Source organism: Octopus bimaculoides, chromosome 2, assembly GCF_046866305.1.
Source record: "Octopus bimaculoides isolate indiv1 chromosome 2, ASM4686630v1, whole genome shotgun sequence".
Lineage (NCBI taxonomy): Eukaryota > Metazoa > Mollusca > Cephalopoda > Octopoda > Octopodidae > Octopus > Octopus bimaculoides.
In genome coordinates, this window is record NC_142929.1 from 171,583,672 (window position 1) to 171,595,364 (window position 11,693).

The 11,693-nt window shown below is 34.6% G+C and overlaps 1 protein-coding gene across 1 annotated transcript; it reads right to left on the bottom strand.

Annotated features, from left to right (window-relative positions):
• Positions 1-10,022: 10,022 nt before the first annotated feature.
• Positions 10,023-11,392, bottom strand: LOC106876844 (zinc finger BED domain-containing protein 5). Its single transcript, XM_089339240.1, has 2 exons — positions 11,348-11,392; positions 10,023-10,508 (listed from the first exon to the last, which is right to left on the bottom strand). The coding sequence occupies exons 1-2, from the start codon at positions 11,390-11,392 to the stop codon at positions 10,023-10,025; spliced, it is 531 nt and encodes a 176-aa protein (XP_089195366.1).
• Between the last annotated feature and the right edge of the window lie 301 nt (positions 11,393-11,693).

Genomic DNA, 11,693 nt, shown 5'->3' on the forward strand with positions numbered 1-11,693 from the left:
AGAAATTGCAAATTTTAGTTCAATTATTTTCATGTTCTGATGTAATAGTATCGGCAAAGTATTAGATTGGTTCGTCTTTCGAATATATTACATTGGTAACAGGGCAAAATGGAGGATTAGTTTATAGTGTTTGGCTATATGTTTATATGTTACGTGGCATAAGTTGAATGAAATGCAGCGATCTTATTGAGCTTTCTGATTCGAATCAGCTTGATTCTCTTAGATATCGTGTCTAGATACCACAATGTTACTGGTTAAGGATTGTTTGGGAATAGACCAACGTCTTGTTGTGCGGGGAAAGATATAATTATTTTTTATTCGTTTAACACTACAAAAACACGATTTTACGAGAAAACAGTGTGTGAACGGCCGTTTAACCCGCTAAAAATATTAATCAAATGCCCCTCAAATTGCATGCATTTTAAATAACATTAGAAAATGTGATCCTGAGTGCACTGTGCCTATGAAAACTATGGTGATGCCACAGATGAAGTGCTTTAGATTATAAGCCTACTTGATCGGTATTAATTCAGATTAAAACAACGAAAACGTTAAATTCAAAATACGAATTTACCACCCAGGCCTCTATGGGTTGCGCAACAACTACGTTGTAAAGTAAAAATTTAGAGTATTAAAATCACACAAAAGATATTTAACCAAAAGAATATAAGAGCTGTCAAACTTCTTACATTCGTATCAAATCAAAAACTTACCGATTTTTCAGATTTTTGGATTGGTGGCACAAAATTCTTGCACCTTCACCAACACTTCTAAGAGCATCGCCAGCAAGAGCAGGATCAGCAACAGAAAAGTATTACTGTTTGCTACAACAATACTAGCAACGGCCGACAACAATATAACAATACCTTATTTTCCCATCCCCCAGGCGTTGATGATTACCAGCAATGGTTTAAGGAAAATCAAAGTCTAAAACCTTTTAATACTTTCCTATACAGAAGCAATATGTTTAAGTAAGTATGCTTATGCTTCAATTAATGCTTGGGGCTTAGATGTAAGAAAGATGTAAAATACTTACAATACCAACTGTTTCTTGATTACTGGCCAAACATTCACCGTAATAATATAAAAGCAAGAATACTGAATAATTATTGAAGTCTTACAGACTCGATCCTCTAATGAGCATATATTTTGCAGTAAAAATGATTATTTTCATGCCTAGTCCTTTAAAATAAAGTATAGGAATTATGCAGTCAATCTTCTACCACAAGGTTCGATTATGCCCATTTCATTCTTACTCTTCTATATTGATGAACTGCTTGCTGTCACTTTTAACAACGCTCACTTTCATCTAACATTGTAGATAGTACCACTCTTCACGCCCTTTAACTACCCGAACATTCATCCTAAACATCTCACTTCAAACTTACAGTTTCCATAGATATCTCGGTAGTATTCCGTCCGTCGTGTTACTTCCATCATTACAAAAACCCAGTCATGTTTTCTATTCTTGGAACATATGCAGTTAAACCAGAGTCACTTCAAATTCACAATGACTACTTCTATCGTATTTAGATACCTCGTTCGCACTATCGTATAAACTGTGTCTCCAAAAATAACTTTCCTTTCAGATCCTGAAAATACTTCAGCCATGAAAATTGTCTTCGAGCCATTATGGGTCTGATCTGAGACCCATATTGGAATGCTATTTCCCCATGTGGGACAGCGCTATTGCGCTATGTACACAATCTACCTCAACAAAAGACCATTTGACTGATTGTAAAGGTGTTTCATTACAATCATTCACCACGCATGCCGACCTCAACACGAATACATACTGTCTACCTCATTGTCACTCCTCTACTGTTACTCTTCTACCCCATAGATACATATCATTTGTGCCATATCCACTGATACCCGTCCGACATATCCATCTTTTTGCCTCTCGTAACCCATTATACGTCTTTTCTCCAAGGTTTCGCTCTAACTGTTCATTCAATCCTTCTTCTTCAGAATGTATAGTTTCTGGAAATCCACTACTAACCACTGTTCCCCTTCAGCTGTTGACTTGCATTTGTTCAACCGGAACATCAACCGCACCAATATCAAGGGTCTGGAAAAGCTCGCGAAAGTCTTAAGCTCAGTTCATTCCTCTTGACTAGCATCATAAAATGCGTTCAAAAGTAACACGTCGCAAAATATTCACCAATATAAACCTACCCATTAGTGGCAAGTATATCAAATTTATAACATCCTTTGCATTTCTGGAAGGTTTTATGATAGAAAAATTGGGTGGCTCCTAAACTTTTATTACAGAAGAGCATCGGAAAGCCTCATTGGAAAGAGAAACATTAACATTATGAATGACTGAACATATATGATACAAAAAGGAGAAAAAACATGTACCACCATCATTGTTAAATAACTGCAGTTAAAACTGAGAAGAACCGTATTATTATTATTATTATTATTATTATTATTATTATTATTATTATTATTATTATTAGTAGTAGTAGTAGTAGTAGTAGTAGTAGTAGTAGCAACAGCAGCAGCAGCAGCAGCATATATAACATTTCCGGATAAAATAATGAGTTGTTAATCAGTTGAATATGACTACCATTATAGAAAGATAAATTTACATAACCTTAAACAACAGTCATTATTACACGTACATTGATAGCTGAGTGGATAAGAGAATTATTACACTTCGTCTAGAGATAAGACACCCGATAACGATCGGAGGTCGGAGCAATGTGTAAACGTAACTATTATCAATACACATTCAGTTAGTAGTCCAAAATATTATCATTGTATTTAATAAACAGATCACAGAGTTAACAGAAATGGTCAGGTACCGATATCTTTCTGAAGGCAATCAGTGGCATAAATGTAATAAGTTAAGTCATCTGTGAATAGAAACAGTGTCACGATAGTAGCTTGTCTCTTTAGTCGAGACAGAAAATTTTCTTTGATTATGACAGTTAATTTATATTTTCAGATATAATGTCAAGTCTCTCCGAACCTCGACATCATAAGTTTGTTCGATCGTGGCAGACTGCTGTCTACACAAGTACAAAAGCAACATCAATGATTCAGACAAACTAGCGAATAACATATTTTTGGTAACTTTGTTCGAGATGTTTTACAATTCTAAGTGTTCGTATCATAGAGGCAATGACTTTAGCCAAGGGATCGATTCACTCAAGTTTGTTCCATTTATACAAAAACTGGTTTTGTGAGTAAGAGAAATACTCCTTATTGCTGTAAAATATTAAAAAAAAGAAACTCCGATGACATGAATTAATAAAACTTGAGGTTTGGTAACATACTAAATTTCTTCTCTGTTCTCAAGGCCTTTGCGAAAGATCCTGGTAGATTTCAAAGTACAATTTTCTGCACTTTCACTTATCTAGGTTTCACATACAATATCTCTCAAATCCATCTTCTTAGACAGCAAAAATTACTTCATATCTCAAGGCCGATTCAATTCATATGTTTCCTGACAAAATGAGAACTCAATGACACTAAAGAACAACGCAAATAATTGCACAAACATTGATTCAAATAAAACTTGCAAGTTATATATATTTTTTATTCCTGCAGTACTTAATATTCCTTTACACTTGGAAACATTTTAATTCGATCAATCAATGGTTCGACTACAATTATTATTGATTCGATTCATTGGTAGCCAGAAACTGTTGTGTTGATGCAGCTTTATTATTATTATTATTATTATTATTATTATTATTATTATTATTATTATTATTATTATTATTATATAACATAAATTGAAGAAGTTTGATCGATATTTCCACCATCAGATACATTCAAGGTTGACACACTGTCAGCAGTGTTATAAAACCATTGCTACCAGAATTGTGCATTTATTACTAGCAAAGACTTCAACAGTAGGGGTTTTGAAGTAACTTTGAGGTTAAGCACCAATCTCTATGTACAGTCAATATATGAGTCAATACGATTACTTTTATTATATCATTTTCACTTACCATTATTTCTTAATAGACATCGGGGCAAAGTTAATTTCCAGTTGATTTCTAGATTGAATCATTATTTTTTTTGTTTATCTATTTATTTTCTTACTCTTCATTTTCTCTTTGAAGTAAAAGTATAGAATTTAATTAACTTAGTGGCACTTAGAGCGCCATGGGAAGTGATGCTATCAGAAGTATTTTTATTAACCGTGACTTCAAGAAAAATATCACATTTGATAATTCACATCTGACGGCTAATACTCACAATGAACTAAATTTCTCTTGGTCTCTTCTTCTTCTCCTCCTCCACCTCCTCATTCTCGCTATCCTCAGAAACGACTGTTACCGTGATAACGACGATGACAGAAACCATTATTATTATTATTATTATTATTATTATTATTATTATTATCGATTATGTGATACCGTCTTGGATTTTCAAGTTGTGCTGTTCGGAATACATCTTACGTTGTTTTGTTGATGGTAGTGTTCCGTGAACCGTATCACTTCAGTGAAAGGAATAAATTGGAAGATAAAAAAGAAAAGGAAAAGAAAAAGGAGAATAATAAATAACAGAATAGGAGAAGAGAGAAAAAGAAATAGAAAAAGAAAGAAAACGAAAGAGAAATTTTTCATTTTACGTTAAGCTGAAAGACTCTACACGTCGAACGACATTTAATTTCCTCTAGACGGTAACCAGTAAATAGGATTGAGTTACTGAAGGCCAAGCTAGATATTCTCTGTATTTTCTAAAGCAGATATGAACCTATATGACTGCACTATGATCTTGAATCAAATCTGTCCTCAATGAAGTTCGTAGATAATTTTGATTGGTTGTCTCAACGTATCAATTATGTATTAGCAATAGAAGTATATCATCTCTCTGATGTTTCAAATATATATATAACGTCGATACCTAATCTTATTTGTAACTAAATAAAAATCGATTCTTCTTGTCTAAAATTCAATTTTAGGACCGTATATCAAGACGATATCTCAATACTAGAGCACAGGGCAGGATCGATCTTCGATTCAGTATTTTAATAATCGAAACAGAGAGAATCAAAAGTGTTATCTTACTATCCGATATCTTTTATAATATATAAACAAAATTGTTCATTTATCCAGTTTTAAGTATCACAGCAGTGGTATGTTGACTAACTGATTATGTGAGCTTCTTAATCTATCAGGCAAGTACTGTTGAACAAGACAGAATCACGAAAGACAATGCACGAATCGTGATACGAATTCAATCTTCAGCAGGACTCATTTGACCCCGTTGGCAAAGGAAATGCACATTTCATTTCCAAGCATTTACTCTTCTACAAAAATGTAACATCTTTATAAATATTCGGATAAATATTTAGAGTTATATAACAACTCTATGTAAATAGTTGGTTGTTGCCATAAACTATAGAGGCATTGACTTGAAATCTGGGCATGATTCTGCATTAAATTTCATCACGCGCGAACGTTGGAAATATCAGCTAACTCTTCCATATGAGTAATTATTAGAAAAGGAACCATTGAATAATGCAGCTTTGGATGTATGAAATATAGGATGACCACACATGGAAGGTCTTTACTCATAGGTCTACATAAAAAAGAGTTGAGCCGGAACTAACCAGCGGCAACAATTTCTATTCTTCTGTCATACCAAACTGGGCCTCGACCATATATTAAAAAAAAATGAAACAAAGCACTATCCAGTGTTTTTGCGCAAAGCTGAAGGAAATAAAATGGCAGAATAAATGTATTGAAGGATTTTTCTTTGTGTGGCAATATTGTGGGTTCTCACTTGTTTACATTTTATCGCCCCTTGGAGATGGTTACGGAAACTATAAGCTGAAGAAAAGTGTCGAGTGACTACATCCTTCACCTAAAGATATTGGCTTTCCTTCAAAGTAGGGAACTGTTTATTTATTACATTAAGGCTTGCTATTTTCATCCATGATGCTTGTCCAAGGTATGTCTTTGCTGGGAAGCATTTACTAATTATCTCATATGTGTATGTTACAATCATGGTAGAGTTTCTTTGAGACGTGATTACGGTACACAAAGTCTATAATATGGTTTCAACTACTTTTAGTTAAACGTCACAGGTGTCATTTATCTCTTCTCAAAATATTTTACTCTTCAGTTCTATACGCAGTAGACAATGAAGAGACCCCTCCAAGTCCCCTATAGTCCATAGGGCTTATAATTCGTTGACTGATATCCGAATGATGAACTAATGGTCTGTCCTGTGAAGAATGTGGATGAAATAACAGTTTATCACTATTTTACCCGCTGGTTACACCTTTTCCTTTCGTAAATGTTGCTTTGATAAATTCAGTTTATAAAATCGTTATTAAATAGAAATAGATAAAAAAGTAAAATAAATTGCTTGTTTGCTTTAAAGGGAAAATAATTCCAACATTCCATGCAGATTCCTCACGCGAGAAAAAATATAATTGATCATCTCAAAACAACAATTATAAATTAATCCGATTACTTTATATCGATGATTCTTACCCAAGTACATTAACACTAATTTAATCCCTTAGTATAATAGAAAAAAAGCAAATGTATATAGTTATATTCCAAGTTGCTGGTCGTGGTTTTACGCCATATTAGCTAAGATTTTACATTGAAATAATTTTTTGCAGGGAAAAGTTCATAAGCTTTGCGACTTTTGAAAGTTGTTCGTTTTAGCTCCAAACAGGAGCATTGCAATATACATTAGACAGTGATCAGAAAAATAATTTTGTCTAATTATGTAAATTAGTACAGTATTTTGTAAAAATAAGAATACATACTCATACGAGCATACACCCACACATATAAGAAGAACATTTTATATTACGCTTTATATTTCTTTTAATATTTTTGTGACTTTTTATGAAGTTTGAACTATCTTCTTGATGGTTTAGACACAACAATTCCGAATGAATTAACATTCATGTACAAACTGTAGATTTTCAGCAATTTTTAAAAGAATTTTATGCAGAATAAAAGTGAATTTATGGAGTGTAATAAACCAAGGTAAGACCGGCTGCAGTGGCTTGTTAACTACATAATTATCTTGTATAGAGCGACTACACAGTCAACCCTTCTCTCTGTGCTGATTGTAGTAATAACTGTATAATCACTGAAGATATTTGTTACATAATCCTAGATTATACATACTAATTTTATATTACCCAAATCAAGAAACAATACATCAGTAATTAGGCATTTTAATTCATTAGTAAGTACTTTAGAAAATAAATTTCTAGCTTTACTTTAAAAGATGTCGTGTTGGAAACCCTTCCCAACATAGAATAAATAGGTCCAACGATTTAGTAGAAGCTTATTATTTTCAGTTCAGTGTCTTGAAACTATTTATTTGTAGTAAATATTTAGGAAAAAACCCGTCTTTTGCTGTATTCCAGGATAATCATTTAACAAGCCATAGACTATCTGAAAGAATTAATTCTGTGTTAGACTGTTTGTAATCCTTCACTAAAACAACGTTGACTTATTATTCCTAGAACGAAAATATAGATTCAGCGATTGAAGGATAACGATTTCAACCTAATTAGCACTTATTTGTTTTAAAGACGTTAGAACCAATCATCATCTCAATCAGACTATTTATTTATCACGTAGTTTAGTTAGTATTACATATTTAACCTAGGTATATGAAAAAGCTTATTAGGAAAGATGTGAGGCGGAGGGAAACAAGCATAAATAATATTTTGAGTCTATCAATAAGTATGGAGGACAACTTCAGATATGTTTCGGTCTTATTACACTTCTTAGTGAAGAATATATTTCCCCGTACATACCAAGGTAGTGATGAAAGAATCATTAAGTAAATATACAGCAACGTACACTGATTGACGTAGAAAATTAGGAATATTCAGAGAATGAATTACTTTCAGAAGTTATCTGCATGAAAAAATCAGTAGCTAAGTTAATGTTAGCTTATTTAATAAAGGAGGCAGGTAATAACCAGAATAAAACCTCTTGGTATAGAATTAGCAATTACTCTACAAGGAAAATTAAACTACGTAATACGCTATATAATATACGAAGTTATAAATTTGTCTACAAGAAAGTGTCTCTCGCATTGCTCTAAGACAATTTTAGTGAGGTTAGAAAGATTTATATGGAATTAATTAATTCCTATGATCGATGATACATTTGAAATCTTCTACTAACTATATTGTCGAATCTAGCTTTACTTCTAGATTGAAGTTTCCACCTCCGCCTATTGATTATATACTGATAGATTATAATGTGAAGTATTCAATTACAGTTTTTCACACTATATAGTTCAGCTCGTAGACATTCATAGACTGAAAACTTTAAAAAAAAAATGTCGATACTATCTTTAGGCGACGGATTGACAGAGTCAAAAGAGCGGAGAACAAAATACCTTGTTGCATTTGTTTCGGCTAACTGCTCTTGGAGTTCAAATTTATCAAGATCAACTCTGCCTTCCTCCTGTTCGAGATCGATAAAATAAGGTACCATGAAAATGGATCGATAGAAGTGTTTGAAGTGTGGGACGTAAAGAGAGGATGTTATGCTGTCTGGCAGCATATTTTCCTTGTCTTTTTTACGTCCTGAGTTCATGGTCGGTAAATTTCATCCATAGCCCGGTTTAATACCACATCTGGAATTTGAGTGCCTTTGGCGGAGAATTTGAGGATAAATTCTTCCTATCAGTCTCAAAAACTTTGAAAAAATAGTGGATCATAAGCGCTTCCCTCTCTTAGCGGTAAAAAAGGAGTCTAACTTGCAGACACTGGATATAAGATATTGACTTTATGCTTCCAGCTTTTTAATATTGATTTATAACTGTAGTGAAAATAAAATGACTAAATCAAACAATCACTTGTATCATTCTTCAAATCAAATTCGAGCACAAGGCCAGCAATATTGAGGTGTTGAGATTTGCCAATTACATCGGTCCCAGTACTCCACTGGCACTTCATCTTATCAACGCCAAAAGAATGAAAGGCAAAGTTGATCTCAGGATTCGAATTCAAAAAGTAAGAAGTATGAATAAATAGAGCATGGGATTTCCCCTGACACTCCAACAATTCTGTCAGATTGCCACCTTCACCAATACTTCTACGGAAAAAGAAAAGCTATAAGGCAAAGTCAACCTCAGCTAGATTTGAACTCAAAAGATAAAGGGACGCAACTGAGCCCAGCTTTTCTGACTGTTTCTAAATACTAGTTTCAAATTTTGGCATAAAGCCAATAATTTCGGGTAAGACGGCAAGTCAATTACATCGACTCCAGTGTTCGACTGGTACTTATTTTATCGACCTCGAAAGGATGAAAGGCAAAGTCAACGTTGGTGGAAATTGAGCTCAGAACACGAAGGCGGGCGAAATGCTGCTAAGCATTTTGTCTCGTGTGCTTGCGATTCTGCTAGCTCGCTGCCTTCAACTGTTTGTAAATATTGACGGTAAATTCTCTGATTGTCAGAATTAAGTACATCCACTCGGCATGACAACACTGATAATTTAAAAAGTGATTGAAGGCAATAATTGAATAGTCACGGATTAAGCATGTTGAGTCACGGCTTATAGAATATAGACATTATAATCACAGTTTATTTAATTTGACAATAAATATACAGCTTGAAGCTACTGACTGTGCAATGCCATACAGCTCGCAGATATTGCACGAACTTCAACTACTTCGTGTCATTTGTATACTTGTACATATTGTTGATGATGTTACTATTTAGCCCCAGGCCACTCCTAGCCATGAGGATTATGATTACAAGCCCCAGGCTACTCCTAGCCATGAAGATTATGATTACAGGCATTTCAACCGTAGCCTTCTAGTTTTATTTTCAGGGATTGGCGCATCTAGGTCTACATTATAGAAAGTGTTTAACCTATTTTATGACGGTATTGTCTAGATCGGTGGTTCTTAACCTTTTTACTACCACGCCTCCCCTAGCAATTTGTCCTTCTCTCCACACCCCTCTTGCATCTATGAATAAAATTTCCTCTCAGATTTTAAATAAAATCTAAAATATGTTTTTAGTCTTTTTATTGAATAAGAATTAGTCACATTATGCTAAATGTGTATAATTTTAAATATAATTACGTTATAGAAAAAGTGAGATACTTGACACTGTTTCTTAGCTACAAGATCTTGAATGCGTGGTTGAATGCCAGGGAGTGCACAATGTAAATCCCTTTCAACGTTCAGCCTGTTTCTGTACTTTGTCTTGACAGCAATGAGCGTGGAAAATGCAGCTTCACAAAGATACGTGGACCCAAACGTAGCTAAAATCCGAAGAGCCTGATGTGAGATCAGAGGGTAAACAGGAAGGTAATTGATCCATAACGTTTCAAGATCCAGTTCTTTGAAGTCTTCCTTAGTTGAGGAGTTGAACTTCAGCTCAAGGAATTCCTCTTGCACTTCATCCAAAACATCAGGTACTTCACAATGAAATGGGTTCCTGATAAATTTCCAAGCTTCACGATTTTTATCTATATCTGGGAAGTATGTGAGGAATTCTGTTTTCAAGTCAGTTAGATCAGTGATTATTTTTTTTTTCTTAAATCAGAATCAAGGTTACCGTGTATGAGAGCAGAATCCAAGTAACTAAAACTGGCTGTATTTCCCTGCTGAATTCGACATTTCCAGAGGTCGAGTTTGGCCATGAAGATTCGAATGGTGTCGTAGTGCGTGAGAAATTTGATGTTTTTCTCTTGTAGTTTAAGGTCGAAAGCATTCAAGGCTTCGAAGATGTCCAGTAGGTAAGCTAGAGATAGCTGAAAGCCTTCAGACTGGAACTTGTCATGGAGATCTGCCTTCTGCTGCAAATCAAGAAATATTGCTACTTTTCGTAGTTCATAAAGCCGTACAAGTATGTTCCCTTCTGATAACCATTGTACGTTCGTGTGAAAAAGTGATGCTTCATGTTCAGATTACTTATCTTTACACAACGGTTTGAAAAAGACGACTCTTTAAGTTCCCACCTTTAACAAAGTTGACAACCTTGATAATCATGTTCAGGACATTTCTCATTTCAGTAGGTAAGGTTCTGAATGCTGAGGCTTCACGATGAAGTATGCAGTGTGTACCTACAACAGATGGATTTTTTCTTTCATCCTAGTAATGAATCCAGACTGCAGACCAAGCATATCTGGGGCTCCATCAGTGCACACCCCTACCAGCGAATCACCAGTAAAGTTGGTTTTCCTGAAAGATATTTGATACATTACGAAAAATAGCTATTGCTGTTGTACAACTATCCATAGAGTGACAGAACAACATTTCCTCTTTTACACAGTTGCCTGACATAAAACGAGCATACACCAATAGCTGAGAACACTGAGCGATGTCAGTCGTTTCCTCACACTGAATGGAAAAAAAACAGGAGACTCTCTTACTTGATCGAGAATTTGATCTTTGATGTCTTGAGACAAGTCGTCCATCCTTCCCTTGACTGTATCGTTTGATAGTGAAATATGGGTAAGTTTGTTTGCACTATCTTTCCTCAGAACGAGTTCTGCTGCATGGTTTTATGAGAGACTCTCCAATGTTATAGCTCTTCTTTCTTTTTGCAATCAACATGGCGATCTTGTAGGAAACCGCATCAGCCATTGAAGTTTGGTGCCGAAATGCCCTACTATCGTCCAACTTAGCTTGCTTCAAGGAATGTCTTTTTGTTTGAAAGAATATCTTGGGCTTGTCTGCAAGAGCAGGATGTGTTGTCCTCAAGTGGCGTTCCAAGCG